Source organism: Cryptotermes secundus, unplaced genomic scaffold, assembly GCF_002891405.2.
Source record: "Cryptotermes secundus unplaced genomic scaffold, Csec_1.0 scaffold330, whole genome shotgun sequence".
Lineage (NCBI taxonomy): Eukaryota > Metazoa > Arthropoda > Insecta > Blattodea > Kalotermitidae > Cryptotermes > Cryptotermes secundus.
Window position 1 is genome coordinate 2,729,069 of NW_019734317.1, and position 22,948 is coordinate 2,752,016.

The 22,948-nt window shown below is 42.1% G+C and overlaps 1 protein-coding gene across 1 annotated transcript in view; it reads left to right on the plus strand.

The window, feature by feature from the left end:
* LOC111868583 (neural-cadherin) overlaps nt 1–22,644 on the plus strand; it is a gene marked incomplete at its 3' end in the record, with an annotated part of 286,085 nt that extends 263,441 nt beyond the window's left edge. Inside the window, 1 exon segment of the mRNA XM_033753097.1 lies at nt 22,455–22,644. Coding sequence (XP_033608988.1) covers nt 22,455–22,644 — 190 coding nt within the window.
* Nucleotides 22,645–22,948: the final 304 nt, after the last annotated feature.

Here is a 22,948-nt window from a genome sequence, read left to right on the forward strand (position 1 = left end):
CAAGTGCTATTGACCTCCAGTTTCCTGGATTCACTGGCCATTCCCCCCCCCCTTAACACTAACACCATATATGGCCTTAATCGCTCTCCACTGCTCCTATTGGTCCGCTCTTCCTAACCACGCCCCCTGCCTACTTCCTGTATAAAGCAGCGCCTTTCATTTCCTAATCATTACAGCTACTGCTTTCTGCATTCACAAGCCATTCACCTGCTCTGAAGATGGAGGCGATACGTTCCTCCGAAACCTCAGCCAAAACGAAGAATACACGGCACCAAAACCAAGAAGACGACTTTCTTCTGTATACAGGGCTGTTTGTAAGACCTCTGATACAATGTGTGGGAATTTCCCATTAATTAGGATTGCTATATCATCGGCACATCCTACTGTGAAGTGTCCTGTACTGTGGAATTGCATACAGGGCTGTTTGTAAGACATCTGATATAGTGAGTGAGAATTTCCCATTACGAGTAATTAGGATTGCTATATCATCGGCACATCCTACTGTGAAGTGTCCTGTACTGTGGAATTGCATACAGGGCTGTTTGTAAGACATCTGATATAGTGAGTGAGAATTTCCCATTACGAGTAATTAGGATTGCTATATCATCGGCACATCCTACTGTGAAGTGTCCTGTACTGTTGAGCTCCCAAAAAAGATCATCCACGACCAGGCTCCACAGGGAAGGGGAAAGAACACCTCCCTACGGACACCCTCTCGCCGCAGACGCTCTCAGGATCTCTCCAGACAATGTAGCATTTATATTTCTGCATTTCAGCATGGCACAGATCCATCTGCATAATGCGGGCTCAATGCCATGCCTTTCAGCAGCCTGTTTTATTGTATCAAAGGAGGTTCTGTCAAAGGCTCCCTCTATGTCAATGAATGCTCCAAGAGCAATATCTTTGTGTTCAGTAGCATTCTCTATGTGTGTTACTACATTATGCAATGCTGTTTCAATAGATTTACCTATTTTGTAAGCATGTTGGTCTCGATGCAGAGGATGAATTGTCAATGCACCATCGCTAATATGTCTATCTACCACTTCTCCATCATTTTCAAAAGGAAAGATGATAGGCTAATAGGACAATAAGCTTTAGCCTCGGTATACTCAAGTTTCCCAGGCTTCGGAATAAATGTCACTTTAACTTGCCATCCAGGCTGCAGGGATAAACCCATGCGCCATGCAGGCTCTATATATACGGCATAGGTGTGGGACTAAATGTTCCGCCCCTTGCTGCAGAAGTGCCGGTACAATACCATCTATTCCCGCAGACTTAAATGGTTTGAAGGTACCTAACGCCCATATGATTTTTGATTGATTGATTACCCAACCAGCCAGGTTCCAGTCTCCCCTGTTCGTTATGTATCCACATATGTCCAGGTTCTGCTGGCCCTGCTCATCAACCAAATCATCAATCAACTTTGAATCTGGGAAGTGAACTCTGAACAGTTCCTTCAGTGTTTCTTCTCCAGTTTGGGTACACTTGCCATCAGGCAGCTTGATAGAGCTGACCTTATTGGTCGCCTGTTTTGCCATGACGCTCATAAGTCTGACACTGCCTGGTACATCATTGATGTCCTGGCAGTACCTCCTCCATGGTGATCATTTGGCTTTCCTTATTTCTTTATTGTAACAGGTGAGGGTTTCGTTATAGGTTTCCCACTGCTCTGTCCTTTTCGCTATATTAAATAGCTTTCTTCTTTTAACTCTTAGCCCACTCAGCTTTTTATTCCACCAAGGTGCAGTCCTTGGCAAGCGAGTGGTCTTGGCTGGACAATTATGATAATAGGACAAGATGACGGCCCATTGCAACTGGTCAACAGATCGATCTATGTCCCATATTGTGCAGACAATTATCATAATAGGACAAGATGACGGCCCATTGCAACTGGTCAACAGATCGATCTATGTCCCATATTGTGCAGACAATTATCATAATAGGACAAGATGACGGCCCATTGCAACTGGTCAGCAGATCGATCTATGTCCCATATTGTTGCGGATATCTCGCGAAATAATTTCCAGGTTCACTTTTAGGTCATCCTTGTACGACTCCCAATTGGTTCTCCTGGGATTCCTGAAGGTAACTTGTTGTATTATTATGTTACCTATTTGAAAGCATGTGTATCTGTGGTCTGATAAAGATGGCTCGTCAGACACATGCCAGTTACTTACCAGGTTTCCTATGCTATTTGTCCCTAGTGTCAAATCAATAACCTTCCTATTGCAAACTACAAAGGTAGGTTTGTTACCATGGTTTAGAATATTCAGGTTTGAACTCACCTGACATTTCATAAGGCTCTCTCCCCTTGGGTTAGTGCCAGTGCTCCCCACAAGACGCGGTGTGCGTTGGCATGACACCCAATGATGAGTTGCTTTTTCCTGCTACAGCAGTAGTGTATGATGTCCCTCATTTCCTTAGTTGGTGGTGGTTCATCTGAGTCATATGGAAGGTAGACTGAAGCAACAATCAGCTCCCTGCTGCCTCCTTGATACGTGTATGTTATCCTTACTGCTGTTGCATCCCTAGAACAGAGCTCCAGCAAAGGCAAGGCATTAACATGATTCCTGATATAAACACAGGATCTTGCATTGTTATTGGGTACAGCAGAGTAAACTGTTCCCCCTGTGTTAGTTAAGCCCCTTATTTGTCCCTTGTATAACCAAGGTTCCTGAATAAGTGTTATATTTGCCTTACACTCAGCTAGTTGCTGGCACAGAGTTGCCATGGCAACTTTGCTGTGTTGTAGGTTAATCTGAAGAAATCTCATGTGTGTATGTGCTGTCTGTGTGTGTGTGTGTGTGTATTTTGTGTTGTGTGTATGGACGTATTAAGTGTCTGTGTTGGATTAATGATCTCTTCCAAATGGGGAGGGGTCAATTTCCATCTCTGGCCTTTTGACTCAGATTGCTTATCGAGTACCCTCCAGTTCTCAGTATGAAGTCCTGGATTAAGGTCTGCAATCCGTTTCAGCAGCTCTTCCTGATTCTGGACAACTTTGTCCCTAGTCCGGAGAGCCACATTAACAGGCTTGGACAGATTCCTGGCATCAGTAGCCTTCAGCCTGGCCCCTGTTTCCAGCCTGTGGTTGTCAATGGCTTTTGTGAGCCATTGACCAGACTGTTGGTCAGCACATGCATAAATAAGTGCACCTCCCACTAGTCTGTAGGATTTCAGATGTGGTAGTTCTCCCTTTGAGTCCTACGTAACACCTCCCCCAGTGCTTCCAGAATGGAATTCTGGTCATCTTTGGTAAGCTTATCCTCAGGATAAATTTCCTTGTAGATAGCTGCCTTTATATTTGTCAGAGCCTCCTTGTAAGTCCCTGGTCCCTTAGAGTCCCTGGGCCTTTTTGGAGGAGTTCTGGCCATTTCTGTAGGGGTACTGCCCTCCGACCTTGGCCTCTTAGAGGTACCGGTGGGGGTTTCTCCCTGCTTGGACTAGCCTGCATTTCCTGGTTGCTGACTGCCCCGGTTCCTGCTTTGCCTTCCCCAGCTCTTGCCTTTTTCAACTTCTGTCTAGTGCATCCAGACAAGGCTTTTTTTGTTAGACAAGGTCCACCTACTCCAGAGACTAGGTGTCCCAATTCTTCTCCTGCTGCAGATGTGCTAGAGGTACTAGCCCCCTGCAGTGGTATGTCAGTACTACTGACTCCCAAGAGAGGAGTTTTTGGTTTTACCTCAGGTAGGTCTCGAACCACTGGTTCGTCCCTACCTTTGGCTGAAAGTTCAACAGCAGGTTTACTGGTTGCACCTGAGTCCCTTAGTGGTTCACCAGAGCTTCCAACCCCCAGCTCAAGCATTTCTCATAGGGATCTCCTTAGAGGGGGGTCCCTCTTGAGTTTAAGTTCCTTACGACTGGTTTCTTTTTTTGGTTCCTCTCATTTCGGTCCGACGAGTCATGGGGATTTAAAAGGTCGCCACCTGCAGCACCCCATATGGGAGGAAGGCATAAATACAACGGGGTGCTGCCTGGAGCCCCGAGGGGATCGTTCAAGACACTGGCTAATTACCACCCCAGTGCCATGCATCCCTCAGCATGATGCCTCACACCTTGGCTTAGGTGGTCTGGTCCTGTAGTGAATGCAACCCTCACAAGCCCAGACGATAAATGGGAGTGCGACACCAGTTAGTCATGAGGTTGCGACCAGGGCAACCTACGCGAGAGAGTCGACCCTGGGGGTTGCTTATGAGCTCCCCCATTCCCACCCCTCCACATAGGTTGGTCAAACTGTTTTAGAGTGTTGAGCCCTAAGGGTTGTGGCACCTTATCGACTCTAGGGAGACAACTCAAATAGCTGAAGCTACCTCCATGGGAGTGCTCTCCCGCTTTCGTCCTGGGTACACTGTAGTGATACTCAAGAGTCATTATGTCGCCTCTTGGGAGGCTCCGGTCATTGCCCTTTATGGGAACTTAGCCGCCAGCCCCGGTAGGTCATACTGATCCAGACCCCGAGACTGTCGTTGCTCAGTGGGACCACGAGGAGGTGTCGCAAAGCTGTGTCCAAATGCATCCCTGGTTCATGATGTGTCCCCACCAAAGACACAGCCGTGGTTCGGCCAACCTCATTGAGGATGGCGTCATTACCACCTGTAACATGTGACATAAGAAAGTCACAGCTACCCTGGGATCAAACCCTGGCTGCCTAGGCAAGCACTGGAGTATGTGTCAAATTCAGGGCATGTATGTACAGGGTGAATGGGAAATGTTTCACCATACTTCAGGATGTGGTTCCACACTCTGAAACAGTGAAAGAAATCTCTATGAATTTGTGTCTTAAACAGTTGCATTTTGGAGTTAGGGCCTTTTGAATTTTAGAGCTTTCAAGGACGGTAGCCTGTCTAACATGGAAAATGTACCACTACGATATGTAATCAGCAGTATGATTCATTTACATAGGGAATTCAGCTCATTTTCTCCTTCAAGATTGACAACATGCCTTTAGTGAAAAGTGAATAGGTTTAGATGGGCATATTCCATGGCCCTTATGTTCCACCTTACTTGAGGCTGCTGGATTTTCTTTTGTGGGAGTATCTTTTTGTTTAATTTATGCCACCTCGGTCCATGATGTAGCAAAGTTGCAGCAACATATGGGGAATGCTTCTGAAACACAGGAATTTTCTAATGTGTATGACAGTCTCTGAGGTACTGTGCTGAGCTCTGTGTGAAGATGGGCATGCAGCATATCAGACATTTACTACTCTGATATATTTGGAATAACAGCTAACCAGGCCATTGTCCTTGAACATTCTAAAATACTAAAGGGCGGTCATGTGTGGAAATCATATCCCACAGTTCTGTGAAACACATCTGTTGAGCCTGTATGCATTGTCTTGGAAGTAACGCCTTCCTGGCTAAACCTTACAGTTACCCATGGAAGAAACTTTTAATTCACTGTTCATTCATTCATTCATTCATTCATTTTATTTATTTTCCATAGATCCATAGGATGTGGAAATGGTCCTTAAAGTACATATCAAAATAATCTTCAAACTACATATACAAAATTGTATGAGTCCATTATTTNGAGTTCTATGTTAAATGTTCATACAAGTTAGAGAGGTTTAACAGCCTCTTCAATACATGTTTAAAATTGTACCATCAGCAGCCATATTTGTTATGATTATCAATTAATAACAAATAAATCTGGGTTATTAAAATTTGATTCTAAATTTGTAGATCACATTAGTAAGATTAAATAAAATAAGAGCCATAATAATTTTAGACAGGACAACTGCATATATAAATTGAAAACATATTGCAAATAATTACTGATAATTACTGAGCTAGCTCTATTATAATTTACGTAGTATTACCAGTTATGCTGATAGTACTCCTTCATAGAGTAAAGAGAGTGATAAAATAAAAATCTCTTCAGTGCTGCTTTAAAGTTTAACAGATCAGAAGCCAACATTTTTATTGCTTGAGTAGATGATTAAAGGCTTTAATGCCTGCTACATATGCACCTTTCCTGTATTTTGATAGGTTGACAGTAGGTAAGTAAAGATTATTTAGGGATGTAGTTTTATATTTGTGAATATCATTAACAGAATTGAAAAGATGTTTATTATTAATTGTAAATAAAATTAATAGTGTATAAACTGAGAATAAAACGTCATTATCTCCAGGTTCTTGAATAAATCCCTACAAGACTCACTTGAACCAGAATTCGTAATAATTCTAATAGCCCTCTTTTGCAGTATAGAAACATTATTAGTGCAGGAAAAGCTTCCTCAAAAAATTTTACCATAGCTCAAAATGAATTAATGTGGGCAAAATAAATTAACTTTAATGTATCTGGAGGGATAAAGGGTCATTCCATGTGAAATCATCCAGAAAGGTCGCTCACCATTTTTAAAAAAAATTATATTTTGTACACTTATTTATACATATTTTCATACTACAAAAAAAATTTTAAAAAAATTCTAATCCGCTCAGTTCTCTCGGTACAGGCGTTTTTATAATGCGAAAAAACGCGTTTTCGGCTGAAATGGAGGTTTGCGTTATCTTCCATATCTCGATAACTATTGAAGCTACAGACTCCAATAAAAACGCTATTTGTTCCTNATTTGATTAAGGTTCATATCAAAGTCTAATTTGTTCGTGCCTGTTACTATATTATTGGTGTCATCTGCAAATAATACCATGTTATTATTTTTATTAATTACTTTTGGTAATTTATTTATATAAAACAAAAAAAACAGCAGGCGAAGCATCAAGCCTTGAGGAACACCACATCTGATTAATTCCCAATCAGAAGAGTTGCTACAATCAATTCTGTTCCCTATTACAACTCTTTGATATCTACCTGACAAGCAAGATTCAATGAGTGATTTAAATTTCCCATCTATTCCATATAATATTATTTTTTCCAATAATGTTTTGTGATTAACCCAATCAAATGCTTTCTGTAAATCACAGAAAATGCCTCCCACCAACAGTTTGTTGCTCATTACATATAAGATGCTATCAATCAATGCAAAAGCCGCTTTTTCAGTCGAAGAATGTGATCTAAAACCATACTGTTCTTGAACCAATAAATTATTTGTTTTGATATGTGTAATAAGTCCAGCATACATAAGTTTTTCAATTATCATAGAAAAAGAAGTTAGCAGGGATATAGGCCTATAGTCAAGATACATAATCAGTTTTCCCTTTTTTAAATAGTCGTCTGACTATGGCAGATTTCATTCTATCAGGGAAGACACCAGTGTTAAGTACTGCATTACAAATATGAGTAAATGGGGAAATTATAAATGAAAGGCTTAGTTTTAATATTTTATTGGAGATTTCATTGTATCCACTCAAATTTTTAGTCTTTATTGTCTTAATAATTTTTGCGATTTCCTGAGTGGAGGCGTACTGCCATTTCATCTTGGTCTAGCATCGTCTTTGATATGTGGTCGTCAATGCTATCCAAACAGCTGTACCATATCTCATCAATGTTTATATGTTCATGCATAGATTGTGTAGTATTTCTTCTTATCATTAATAGCTAGCAGCCTGTACTCTTCTGTGGCCTTCCTTTACCAAATAACATATTTTATTTATTGATATACATGAAGAAAGAACCAAAAATAACATTGAATTAAGTGCTGTGTCATAGCTGAGGCAGTTGGTCATGGGCTTCCCATGGTGGCAGGCCAGGTTTGATTCCAGATCAAGCCACATGGAATCTGTGGTGGACAGAGTGGCTGTGGGGAAGGTTCTGTCCCATCAATTCTCTTTATACCAAGTGATCCACATTCATTAATCACCCCCTCATCTGACGCTAATATAGTCTCAATACTGTCAGTGTCTTTAAGTAATGGACTTAAAAGAAGACATGTGGTCATGTGACTGCTTTTCACTTGTCTCATTACATTCACTTATTTGTAAACAACATATCATCGGTGATGGACACATCAAACAAAAAACATAAAGAGTAATATCACAAGAGCACCTCACTGAATTTCAATACAACTGTGGTGAAGCCAGTTTTGACAAAATGAGCTTTCCACATTTGAGATTCACAGTGTGTGTACTGCTGCTTTCCTGAAGATACCACCTATGCGGTCTTACACAGGGAGATGGTCTCCATAGGTTTCTGAAATTTAATTAAAATCATTACAGCCGTTTTTGAGAAAACTGACATTTCTCTTTTCTGTCTAAACATCCCCTGATTTTGGAAGTAGAATCTCATTCATCAAGCAGTGACTTATGCTAGATACAAGGTGTGTCCCAAAAGTCATGAAATATATTTCTTTCCCGCGCTCCTACTGGTCGGAGCGCATTGGAACCGGTTGGGTTTGGGAGGGGAGGCCTTTAGCTTCACAGCACACCCAAGGTTAGTCTGCTCAAGCATTGGAGGCATCAGTATCGCTGATTTAGTGCACCTGTGTTTTATGACCATGTAATGGCACGCGATGGTGGATACTTTTAACAACGTTGGGCGGTCAAGTTCTGCACAAATCTCAACAAAAAAGCGGCCGAAACTCACGAACTGCTTAAGCAAGCCTACGGGGAGTCTGCTCTATCATATGTGCAAGTTACAAGGTGGGTGAAGAAGTTTAAGGAGGGCCAGGAAGGAGTGGAAGTAGACCCCCGCTCTGGACGGCCATCAACAAGCCAAACCGATGAAAATGGGACTCGTGTGCATGATTTGTTGAATACTGACTGTCGAATGACTGTCCAGTTTTTAGCCGACACTCTGAACATTCCGAAAACCGTTGTGCATCGCATTGTTATGGACGAATTGAACATGCAAAAGGTGTGCGCCAAGCTGGTCCCCAAATTGTTGACGGACGAGCTGCTGCAGCCGCCCTGCAGCCCCGACCTAGCTCTGGCCAACTTCTTTTTGTTCCCGAGGAACAAGATTGCACTCAAAGGACGCCGTTTTGAAAGCATTCAGGCTATCCAAGCGGCCGTGACAACAGCTTTAAATGAGGTTCCTGTCGAGGCCTTTGAGGTGGCATACTGGGCATGGGAGAGTCGGTGGAAAAAATGTGTAGATGCTCATGGACAGTACTTTGAAGAATATTAACACTTTGTACCGATATCATCAATAAATAAAAAAAAATATATATATATATTTCATGACTTTTTGGACACACCTTGTAAACTCTTGAACACTGACTGTGAATAAAATCTATCCAACCATTCAGCAGTTATACCAAGATTCATATCTCTTGATGTCTGGTGAGAACCAACAAGGAGTTGCTGCAGTGTTGCCAGCATGTCATTCTGCACATGTGTGTAGCAGCAGCACAATTAAGAAACTGATATCAGAACAGACTACATAGGAACAGATCTAACTGTTTTTTAGAAATAAGTGAAGAAAGCATGAACGTGCACTATAAAAAAGTTAAAACATACTGTTCTAATGATGTGGCTTTGAATCCAGAGGATCAACTAATGGCACATCATCATCATCATCATCATCATCATCATCACCAAAACATTCACCAGAACTGTCATCATCTTTGTTGTGGTCATCACTTTCATTGTCTCCGTCTTGCTGCTTGTAAGTTGATGACAATTGGGTCCAAAATTATATCATGCCTAAGTTCTTTTGTGTAATCATCTTCCTGCAGTTTTACAGTGTTTTGTGCACAAAAGGCCCAGTCTGCCTGTTTTATATTGACACAGGCATGGAGGGAGTCACATATGACTTGATGCTCCCTTTCATTGACCAATTGGTCAATTTTGTACTGTTTCATATTATTTCTGAACTGGAGCACTCATTGCAGAAGTTTGAACTTTATTTCGGTAGGAGAGAAATAAATTCCTCTCTGTCGTCACCACTCAGTGATATCTTGTTTTGTACTGGTGTTATGAGGGAGAGTCAGTAAATAGGTCACAAATGGATATAAAATGCAAAATATAAGATATTTGAATCTGAAAAAAAAAAAAACATTTATTGCTTGACATATCCTCCACCAACATTGATACACTAGTCCCATTGCTTTATCAGTACATAGAAACCTGCAGCATAGAAATCTTTTGACTGTTTTCTCAGCCACTTCCACACCTCCGCTTCAACCTCTTCATCATCGGCAAAACATTTGCTACCAAGGTGTTTTTAGTAGATCAGACAGATGGAAGTAACTAGGGGCCAAGTCCAGGCTGTCAGGTGGATATTAAAAAAATTCACATTGTAGTTAATTGGGCTGTGTGGGGTCTGTCAGTGTCATGATGAAGCAGTACTCCTCTTGCCAGTTGGCCTAGATGTTTTCTGTGAATTTCATCCTGAAGCTCGAACAGAACTTCACAGTATGATGCAGAATTCACATTTTCACCACACTTCTGAAAATGGACTAACAGTATTCCTTGAGAATCTCAAAACTCGGTAAGCATAACCTTCCCAGCTGATTGCATAACCTTAAACATTTGGTTGAGGGTGAACTGGGATGTTTTCATTACACTGAAGTACGCTTTAATTAGGGTTGGTAGTGATGCACCCATGATTTGTCCCCAGTAACAATCCTGAGGGAGCCATCCGCACTGTTAAGCACATCTTCTACTTCATCTGCATACCGTAAGAGATCGTGAAAGGACAGACCCTTTCCGTTAATTTTTTCTAATTTTCCAAATGACCCCCTCTCTTGAAACAGTGCAAGCGTTTACATAGCATGACGCTCCATACCAAGTAATAGGTCTAGAAGTACATTTAGAAGGTGGCGGGCACCTTTTGAGGGTTAATTTGGAATAGCTGAAAATACTTTCCATGCTGCAACACAAATGATAATAGGATTTATAGTGCGACGCATATGACCATTGATAGGCAACGGCTCGCTAATGGGATTCCGGAAGTTGGGCTCTCAGCAATAGAAGGACGTCCGTTGCTGGGTAATATACCGCTAAAGACGTTTCCGCAGCAACGAATTACCACATAGTAATAGAGGAACTGTTTGGGGTGGTGACTTCTGTTCGGTCCTTCTCGAAGTTATAAAGGGAGCACAGCTGAGTACAGTGGAGAACTCCCCGTGTGGGGGAGGTGTCGAATACCTTCACTGTTGTATGTATATATACAATGTTAGTAGCCTCTCGGTCTAAGGCATGTACTGTCTTCGCTCGCTTGGAAGCCGGGATCGTGGGTTCGTATCCCACTTAAGGCATGGATGTTTGATGCGTGTATGCGTTTATTGTGTTTATCTGTTGTCCTTTGTTCAGATAGAGGCCTTGCGACAAGCTAGTCACTCGTCCAAGGAGTCCTACCGTCTGATAAAAATGATTACGGAACTGAATAAGAGGCCAGGGCACTGAATGGGCTGGAAGGGCCATTGAAAAAAAGAAATTCAATGTTAATATTACAACGGGGATTCTACTCTTTGTACAATTATGCGTTCTCTGTTCAAAGTACATACAAGGAATGCGTAACATGATGTATTTAGCTACCCGGAAGTGTCTTCTCCGAATGTATTCTGTGTGTCCGCATGGAAAGAATGATCTACAGGGGCTCCCCCTGCAGGAATCGAACCGTGGTTGTCTGACGGGTATACAGTCACTGTATTTACTGTGCTGTACGGAGCTGTGCCAGTGTTAAGGGAACGAGGATTTAGGTAATGCCGACCCTTCATCACAACGGTGCTCAAAGTTGTGTAAAGATGAACTCACATGCTCAGTTTTACGCTGTTTCTCCCGAATCGATAAGTATTCGGTGAATACAACACCTCTGCTCTTCACACGACAGTAGAAGCTAGTGAATTATTTGAGTGTAGCCTTTGAACGTGACAGAGGAAGATATTAAATGAACAGCAATCAGAAGTCACAGTTCATTTGAAATTAAAGGTCTGTCATCATCATCATCAGTAATCTGTCAAGACGACAGGTCCACAGTCTCTTTCAAAACAATTCCTCCACTTAATGCGATCTAGAGCTTTCTCCTTCAAATGACAGTATCCTCTTCTGTCCCCAAGGTCATCCAGCATCTTCTTACGTCTTCTTCCTCGTCTTCTTGTCACTTCTATCCGCCCATCTATCTTTCCTTCGATAGCTTCTTTTAGAAGGCAGTTTCTGCGTAAAACATGACCAATCCAATTAGCCTTCCGTTTTCTTATTTCATGTAGGATATTCCTCTGCTCACTGACTCTAATTAACACTTCTTCATTTCTCACATAATCGGTCCAACTGATCTTCTCCATTCTTCTCCAACACCACATTTCGAAACTTTCCAGATGTTTCTGATCTACTGCCCTAAGTGTCCATGTTTCAGCCCCATACAGAGCTATGCTCCAAATGTAGCATTTCACTAGTTTCTTCCTCAAATTTAAGTCCAATTTGCTGGTAAAAAGATTCTTCTTCTTGCTAAATGCAGCTTTTGCCATGGCAATCCTGGATTTAATTTCACAAGTACACCTTCCATCATCTGTTAACAAGCTACCCAAATATTTAAAACATTTCACATTCTCCACTTGTTTTTGGTCTATCTTTATTGTGACTGGGGTTGGTTGTCTCGAAATTTTCATTACTTTTGTTTTCTCCACATTCATTTCCATGCCATAGCACCTTCCAATTTCAATTAGTCTATCAATCATGCCCTGTAGCAAAGGTCTGTATCTACCTAATATATAACACAATAATAATCATCAAAAGTGACTTGTTGATTTATGTTGTGAAATACTTTCTTGTGGGGAGGGGGTGCTTGTTTGAGACTGTCGATTGAGGAGTGAGCGCCAGACAGAACAGAACATTAATGTTACATATATATATAGCGCAGTCGGTATAGCAACCGGCTGTGGGATGGCGACAGAGGGGTCGTAGTTTGAGTCCCGGTAGGTTCAAGAACTTTTTTCTCCATGCCGTCCGGACCGGTTCTGGGGCCCATCCAGCCAATTTTCCATTAGGTACCGGGGTCTCTTTCCCCAGGGTCAAAGCGGCCGGTGCGTGAAGCTGACCACTCACCTCCAACTAGTGCCGAGGCCAAGGAAACGCGGATCTATACATGCACTCCCCCATACGTCTTCATGGCAGAGTGCTTAATTAGTTAAGTACAAGGACAACTCTACCTTTCATATTCGAACTCCTGTAGCTTGACATTTCAGAGTTCTCTCCGATACTCTCCCAAACTCTGTTGTTAGCCACATCTCTCGTCCATGTTTTACGCAATAACCTGATACTCTTGTGTAATTTCCATATCGTTTTAACTTATTGAGTTTGCATCTTCTTATAAACTTTTGCCGTGCTCCTCTACTTACACAAAATGATGAGTGGCCCAGTAGGCCATATGAGCGCTCTGTCCTCAATTACATATCCTTATTTATTTTGTAATAATATAAGACCTCAAGATGAATAATCTAGAACGCAAGGCGTGGCTCCAGGGGATGGTCCAGTGGCAGCTTTTGTGAACATGTTAATGAGTTTTCGGTTTGCGCGGCCACTTCACGAAAATAACTTTTTGTTCCGAATATAAGAAGCTACAGTAATTGCTCTCCTGTTGTATATTAAACATGACGTGGAAGTTATTTTTATTTAACGAGTGTTTTCTGACCATTATAGCTATATTGCTCTATTGAGCAGACTGATCTTCCTGTTTTTACAGTATTTATTTGTGGTTTATTTAATGACGCTGCTAATAGCTAAGTTGGTATAGCATTGAATAATACGATGATTTGGAAGTGCTGAATTTGGGAAAGATGTGGCAGGGAACGATCCTGGCTTAAGGTACTATCCCAGCATTTTCACTGAAAGAGTGAGGAAAACCAAGAAAAATCTCAATCACTATAGTATGTGGTTCCTTCGGGTTTCTAACCGGTCACCTCTCGAATTAAAGTCAGATGCGTTACCGACTGGGCCAACTGGCTCGTCTATTTTGCAGTATAAATACGAGGAAATGGAACTTGTGACCAGTTTGCGTCTTTCTAACTACGCCGAGAAACTCAATAGTGCCAATACCAGCAATACATTCGTGCAAGTAAAATTCTGTTAGGGACATGATGTTTCTGTACTTTTCAGCTCTCTATGTTATGGGAATATGTACTGTAACTGTTCCAGATGCTTGCAGATATTGTATGTGTTATCTATCGGAGATCGATTAAATAAACGCTTTTGGGGGAGTTCATATCCGTCTCCCCTTCCTCTTGCAGGTTTCGTCTCTCTAAACCGTTCAAGGTATTTCGCCAGGCTTTAGTGTAGCAAATCTGTCCCAAACGCTGTGAATACAGATGCCGTTTTGTTTTGCTTCCCTGCCTTACATGAAACATGAATAAGCTGTATAGTTAATGACATTTCGCTGTTACCTGGTACGAAGGAGAAGCATCAAGACCTGTGGGCTATATTTGAAAGACATTTTTATGTCTTCGGAATTTAGCGAAATATGGAGAAAGGAAATGTGGAGCGCAGTATATCTCCTGTTGATTAATATTATTACGTGATAGTGAAATCGATATAGCAACTGGCCACGGGCTGGATGGCCAAGGGGTCAGAGTTCGAGTCCTGGTAGGGGCCATATTTTTCTCTTCTCCATGTCGTCCAGATAGCCGATCACAGTGGCCGCGCAGTCTAAGACATGAACTGTCTTCTCCAGCTGAACGTTGGGATCGTGGGTTTGAATCCCACTCAAGGCATGGAGGTCTGTATTGTGTTCGTTTATTGTGGGTTTACGTTGTTCTGTGTGTAGATAGAGGCCTTGCGACGCTGATCCCCCGTCCAAGGGTTCTACCGACTGTGTATAGGATCAAGAAACTGAAAAAGTGGCCAAGGCCCAACAAATGGATATAGAGCCGTAACAATAATAATAATAATAACGTCGTCCAGACCGGTTCTATGGTCCACCCAACCTCCTCTTCAGTGGGTACCGGGGGGTAAAGGGACCGGGGCATGAAGCTGACCACCCACCTACAACTAGTGCTGAGGTCAAGAATATTTCCACTCCCCCATACGTCATCATGGGATAATGCTTAATTACTCGAGCACAGGGACAGAATTACCTTACCTTTAACACTAAAATCTATGACTGTTTGATGTAGGGCTGCAGTCTTCATTGCTGGCAACCTCTGTCTGCATCGTGTTCTTTCCCCTCCACTTGGTAGTGCGGATACTGGTTGGCCTATTGTAGTACCAGTCCCAGATGATGATGATGATGATGATGATGATGATGAAGATGAAGATTGTGGGGCAATCGGTGGAATGCTACTTGGCAGGGGAAACCGAAGTACTCGGAGAAAACCTGCCCCAGTGCCACTTTGTCCACCACTAATCCCATATGACCTGACCCTGACTCGAACCCGGGCCGCCGCGGTGAGAAACCGGCGTCCAACCGCCTGAGCTATGACACATGTTTGTATTCGTATCTGCAAGAAATGGGTAACTATGGGTGAGGAATGCAAAATCAGAAAGAACGCCTTTGGATACATTTTCCACTCAACTTTTTCTACGCTGAAGGTTTCTCTAAAATATGCTACCGAAGTAATTTCATATATCACACATCTTCAATAAACTTGTACGTAATGCTTATGTTAGACTAATCTTTTGCTTGCATCTGTAATAACTTTGTAAACCGCGTAGGCCAAATGGCGACTTTCACATGTCAGTTAAGGGGTTAGGATGCCATGTTATGATGGAGCACTTCAACATGTTGATCAGCACATGGAAGTTAATGCTCTGCATGAAATAATCAGTGAATTATATTTATCTGTCAGTAAATCCGGCTTCGAGAAGAACAAAAGGATGTGACATTGTATACAAGTATAACTTCTGTTACCGCTGCAGGGTCGCATGGTGGTATTGTAAACGCCAAGTATATAGTTTCATACATTAAGTGTATCTGGTTGCCCGGCCACATGACTGCGGTGGACATAAGTCGTTTTATTCATTATATCTTTTGCGGTCCAAGGAATATTCGTACAGTCACGACGAATGAAAATGAAGACAGATAATTTCTATATTGTATGAAGATTGCAGGACCTTTTAAGGAAAGGCCTTCTTGATAATACCTGTATGAGGCGTGTAGGAATTTTGAATTTGGAGTTATTATATAATATTTCATAATGTTGGAATAGCATCTAGTCAGCTTCTGAAGGAACTGAGGAAGAACTGTATAAACGCTGATAGTACCCAGTAGATTACTTTGCAGGAACTGAGTCTACGAGTACGTATTATCTTGGCGGTTCGATTCACTGTGCTATGACAGATATCTAGCTCTGTATTGAAATTGCTGCAGAGTTGTAGTGATGTGTCTTGGCGTGTCATCTTTAACCCGCATTCGTGGTTGGCTCTAGGGTGTTTCTTAAAGTACTCTTGCAGGAAGGGCCGGAGGAATTTGTCCCTCACAAGGTTTTCCTTTTCTTTTTACAGTGGGAAGTTTCAGAAGAGCAATTCTTCTGACTGTAATTTCCCAGAGTACAAGTGTCGGAAGTTGCTTGGCAGGTCGTTCGCATATTTCAAGGTGACAGCAGAATATTTCTTCGTTCGAAGTTCTCGTTAAAGCATGTCACCATGTGATGCAGACTCGTATTTCATGAGTTTCGAATGCAAATTGAGCGATGTAAGTGTTTTCTAAGTATTGTTTTGAAAGTTTCCTTTAAAGCTTCTTCGTGTTTCAAGCGTTTACAGCTATTCTGGGCTGTCAAGTGCACGCTCTGATCACTCAAACAGACTAAGTTTAATTACTTAAAGTTGCGACGCAAATTCTCATGTAAGGTAAACACCAAGGATGAATGAAAGTTTAGTTGAAATTTCTTTATAAAATGACGTTAATGATTTTCATATGATTTTCTGTTCGTAATTATAGTCTGTGTTACGGACTGCGAAACTTGGTCTCTGACATTAAGGGAGGAACGTAGACTGAGGGTGTTTGAGAACAGGGTGTTGAGGAGAATATTTGGACCCAAGAGAGATGAAGTGACAGGAGGTTGGAGAAAACTGCATGAGGAGGATCTTCATAACTTGTACTCTTCTCTAAGTATAATTAGAATGATCAAGTGAAGGAGGATGAGATGGACAGGACATGTAGCACGAATGGAGAGAGAAGTCATGCATATAGGATATTGGTGAGAAAGCCAGATGGAAAGAGACCACTGGGTAGACCAAGACGTAGGTAGGTGGACAAATTTAAAATGGATCTTAGAGAGATAGGTTGGGATGATATGGATTAGATTGATCTGGCTCAAAATAGGGACCAGTGGAGGGCTCTTGTGAACAGTAATGAACCTTCGGGTTCCATAAAATGCTGGGAAGCTTTTGAGTAGCTACATAATTGACGGTTTCTCAAGAGGAGCTCAGCTCCATCAGTGAGTTACGATATTAACCAAAGCCGTGAAACAAAATTCCCCATTACCGTGTTCACAAGACTTTTCGTAAGATACTCGTAGATGAATTAAGTCAACATTCGGAACTTTATTTGTTTAACGTACACGTGAATATTATCCTGTCTGTGCTTAGGTTTCCTAAGTGATGTCTTCAAAGTGCGTTCATGTCATTCCGCGCAGTTTAAGCTTCTCATTATATGATTTCGAAATTTACAAAGCTAAGCGGCTTACTTTGTTGTATATTTTAATCGTTTTCGTACAGTCTTAGTAAGACATGGAGTTACAAAAAAGGAACGTCTCTTCCTCCTCCTCCACCTCCTCCTGATCATCATCATTATCATCACCACCACCATCGATATTCTTACTTGTGATATGGTTGCCTGTACATCTCATTACGTCTGTGTCTGATTCCGCGAGTGTTCCATTTTCTCATAACACATTCACTTTGGCGAAGAGCATTGCAAATGTCAGTTTTTGATAAAATTATCGGCCTTTCTTAATCGGATCATTCTTAGTCTTGAAGAGTTCTGTCGTTTGGAATATAATGCCGTGTAGTCCGTCGAAAGTCATCGGACCTATCCGAAGTTCGAAGACTTAGTCAAGCAAGAAACCGGCATGGCGCAGGTAGCAATTACACGGCGTTATATAGCAGATGACAGATCCCTTCATAACCACCGCTGTGAGAACCTAAAATCCTTTCTTGGTCTTTATTTTTAGCCTTCTTTCCTTATTTTGAAAAAAAGAAAGAAAGAAAGAAAAGTAAAACTAGGCTTATGCGATCTCCATCCTATCTGCGTCTGTGTATCCACCCCATCAGCTTTTGAATATCTTCTTTATGAAACTTTGTTTGTTGGCACCTGAGCTCAGCTCACTTGCGTACTTCACAAATCCCTCCTACCAGTCTGTGTGTACGCGTATTCCCATATTGTTGCAAGGCAAGTCTCGATGTAAACGTTCCCACGGCAACTGATACACGAAACAAGGAAGAAGTTTTGGGCGGGTCGTTTCCTATGCCGTTTGTTTCGTATCAAAGTAGAGTCTATGGATCTGCATCCCTCGGTCTTTGCAAGGCAATGGCTCGGTAAACACGTTCCCGCGGCAACGAATAATTGCCGGAGACTTCGTTTCCTATACAGCCCATGTAGTATAAAATAAAAGTGGATGGTTAAGTCTTCCCAGATCTTCCTGTTTTTGGTTTTACACAGATTTGGCCCTCAGGCCTCTCCGATTCAGAATTAATTCTAAAACCACCGTTTATACGTTTGGTAGAACTGGTTGGTCGAAGGATCCTCCCGTTGCAATAACACAGGGCAGTATAACGCGACACAGATGCCTTCCTTGATCGGAATTAGACCATGAGAGAGCTCAGTGCTCAAGCGAACCAGCGCCTTACGTGGCTGCTGCAGTAGGTCCAATTTTTTTTTATTGCTAAATCTTGTAAGGTGCTCCATTATTTATCATGGCGGATTTGGAACCGTGAACTGTCTGTAAATTCAAAACCTTACAGCAGAAGGAGAAATATGCCTAAAGTTTGTGAATGTCTATGTGGGTGCCACGAATGCTCGATCTCCTAACTCTCTGCATTACGTTCCGCGTGTCATACACACACTTTATAGCAGGGTGAGACTGAATCTCATTTGCATTCTGTTTGTGTTCAGGCTGAAAACAGTCTTCATGATGTTTTCCTGGCTCCATATCTCCTGTTCCTTGTTTTCTGTGCGTGACATATCGCGTGGCCAGTGGGCTGCGATGACTGTGAATATCAAGCAACCGGGGATATCTGAAACTAGGTGTTTGTCACTTGATCCGAATTCGATATCCACGTGAGAACTGTCAGATATTTTACCAGATTTTATGTCTGCTATTTTCTTGTTTGTCTGTAAACAGTTACGTACTTGTCCACAGACTGAGCAAACAATTTCTGAAGAAACTAAATGGCTCCTGCTCTCTTTAACCCTTTCATCTATATAGAGACGACAGTTTGTATTATGAGACTCCTCTGCGTATTTGTGTGCATGAATTCCGCATGTAAGATTTTACTACGCATTTCCAACTAATGCCGGGTTTAAGAATATGTGGAGCCGTGCGTCCACTTGCCCGTACATCTTCATGCCGTCGTACTTAATTGAGTACACAGACAACTTGACATGTCCATATTTTACTACGTAGCTGTAAACTGTTAGGCATAACCTCAGTGATTCCCACCGGAATCGAAACCTCTCAAACTAGGCCTGTCCGAAACAAATTGCTCTAAAGGAGGGAACTTTTTCGAAACGACTGTCGATGATTCTAGTTCGCAGCAGCGAGAATGAGGGTCTAACGGTAACACGCCATAACACGGAGTATTCATTTTCCATATGTCCCGAATTCTAATCTCGACTGTGTTATTGGCTGTGCTGACATAGGTTCTTTACTCAGTGTTCAGTGTTTCTGACAAATGATGGGATGTCTTATATTGTAGCCATCTTCCAGATCCGTAATTATTTATGATTGATCATCTTGTCTCATTTGATGTCATATGGCCTCTGCGGTTGAAACAGTATTTCCTGTATGTCGTGTTGAGAGGAGGCCAGGGCTCACCCAGGGCTGTAGCGCCAGGTGGTAGGTACTTCTCTGGTGCAAGGCCTCATACGTGTGGAGTTTTAATAATTTAAGGTTTTCTTAGCTCTCTCAGATGGTTTTTGCTGCGTTTGGCTTGTATACCCCATCTTGAAGTTGACACAGGTCCGGAGATAAGGACTAGCTCAATCGATTGGGCCCAGCTGAGTAGGTTTTACCTGAAGACGGAGAGCGAATCCAGTCTCTAAAACGTGTTTTGAAAAATAAACAGGACAGTTTTCAGATAAAGACAGGGCAATGGATAATGTCGAGAAACATAATATTTGTTCTAATGTACCAGCGTCACAAACTGATTTCTGTCGGTCTGAAACTTGAGCTCTAACTCTAAGCGAAGAATATAGCTTGAAGGTGCCGGAGAACGGGGTGCTGAGGAGGATATTTGGACCGAAGAAGGAGGAAGCAGCGGGAGGCCAGAAAGAATTGAGTGAGAAACGTCATAATATGCTCTTCTCGCCAGATACTATTAGGGTGATCAAAACGAGGAGGGCGAGATCGGTGGAACATGTAACAACACGTTGGATTGATGTCATGTTCGCATAAAATTTTCCTTAGTAACCCACAGGAGCTATACATCCACTCCCCACTCCCACGCCTTCGTGGCGTAGTGCTTCAATAGTTAAGCACATGGGGCAACTTTTTTTTACCATTAAACCTACAGGAAAGAAACGACTGAAGAGACCTAGACGAAGTTGAGAGTTAAATGTGTATGAAAGAAGCAGAATGTAGATTGAATTAAATGGCCCAGGACAGAAACCTATGACAGTCTCTTCTGACAACAATAAATGGTCTTTTGGGTTCCATAAAATGTGTGAAGTGTTGCGGCTGGCTGAGTAAATATCACCTTCTCAGGACGAACTGTGCCTGATAAGAGTTAGTTAGGTACATATGTACCGTGAGCGGGATTTAACGTTAAGCTAATTGTTCAAGAAGGTGAAGCATGCTGCTGCTATGATAAGTTGAAGTTACTGCTGTTGGAGGTGTACGCAAAAGTTTCCGAAATTTGATCATTGCTTGCGAATCGCACATAGTACGATTATCAGCCGCTAGGTGTCGTAAGCTGTATCGTTTGTGAACCAGTCTGACACGTGGCATCGAGTTGCGCAGTTGCGTTAATTTTTGTGTGCGTTATAACGTTGTTTTACCGCTGTTTTGCGATCGTACCGACTTGTTAAAATGGCTGATGTGAAGAAACAACGAATTTGCATCAAATTGTGTTTAAAACTCGGTAAGACGGTAGCGGACGCATACAAAATGCTTAAAGAAGCATTTAGTGAATCATGACCGAAAATGTGGCTAAAGTGCGAGAGGCTATCCTGGAAGACTGAAGGCGAACGATTCGCGATGTATGTGATATTGTCAAACTGTCATGTGGAACGTATCAGTGAATTTTATCGCAAGAGCTTAACATGCGCCACATTGCAGCGAAATTTGTGCCCCGGCTACCGAGCAATGTCCAAAAAGGAACACAGCGTTGTCGTCTGTCCTGAGCTTTAGGAACAGACTGAAGACGACCCCAACTTCATTGCCACCATCATTACTAGGGTTGAGTCTTAGTTTTACGGATACGACCCTGGGACGAAGCAGGAAGAATCCCAGTGGAAAACGTTAAATTCACCGCGACCCAAGTAAACACAAGTTTGAAACAGTGTCAAATTAGCGTCGACTTTTTTTTAACACTGAACTCATCGTGTGTAAGGAATTTTCTCCACCAGGGCAGAGCATGAATGGAAACTTCTGTTGCGATATTCTGAGGCAGTAGAGGGAAAACGTTTGACGCCAACGATCAGTCAAGTGGCGCAACAATTTCTGGCCTCTACACCATGACAACGTGCCAACTCAGACGTTACTTCTTGACCGACAGCTTTTGACTTCAAGGAAAACGACCTTCATCCCCACCCTCCCTACTCACCAGACCTCGCCCTCTGTGATGTTTCCTTATTTTCGAAAATGAAATTGAAGCTCAGGGGACAACGTTTTGAGAACATCGAAGAGATCCAAGCCGAATTGCAGTGTGTAATGAAGGTGCTGATGCAAAGTGACTTCCAGCAGTGCTGATCATGGAAATCCGGCTGGAATCGATGTATTAATGCAGAAGGAGGCTACTTTGAAGGAGATGGAGGTGAATAAAAATTCCGATAAATGGCGAAGGTTAGGCAGACAAATTTTGAGAACCTTTGGGTAGGACCTCATAAATGCTTCAATGGATTTTCAAATATACATATACTTCCACACTGAGGTGTCTCCTTCCTAGCTTGTTTAACAGTATATTCTCACCTGTATAGCTTGTGTAGTGTTGTATAGACAAAAAATTGTGAATGTTAATGGACATGAAAGGAAGTCTTCATGGCCTACTATATTAAGGTACTGATCCATAACAGTAAACCTTCATCTAGTGCAGTTGTTCAGTTCCTCGAGAACTTTAACCTTTCTATATTTTTTTTTTCATTGGCACTACAGCCCCAGTGGGCCTAGGCCTACCTCCATGAACTTCAACCTTTTCTATATATACGAGTATATTTTGAGTGTGATACAGTTCTCTAATGTATGTGAGACCTATAACAATGACATATGCCTGCCAAATCATTTTTAACATTGTTGTGTTCATAGGTGTACTACTACGTAGTAGACTCGCCCCGAAATGAGGGCAAAGACTACTTTGAGATCAACTTGCAGTCAGGTGAAGTGTTCACCAAGATTGTGTTTGATCGTGAGAAGCAAGGTGCTTATGCTCTCGAAGTGGAGGCACGGGATGGATCCCCATCTGCACGCCCGAACAGCGGTGGACAGCCCAACTCAGGTGAGTACAGCTCTTCACTTTGTTACACAAACTTTTGGATGACATAAGAGCTGCAGAAATGTGAGAATGTTTGATGTAGAATATGTTCTTGCATGTGTGTGTAATTGAACAGTAACAGACTGCTGCAACTGTTGTTATGAATATTGTCGTGTACAGTACTGTCCGTTTTATATTAGGATGTAAAAATGATATGGGAAATGTGGTTGTGAGGCGCCTGTTAGTGGGCATTTCATTCTCCCAACATCCTCTTGCCTGAATATAATACAGAGTGAAGACTAAAGATTAGAACACTTCTGTTACTGAT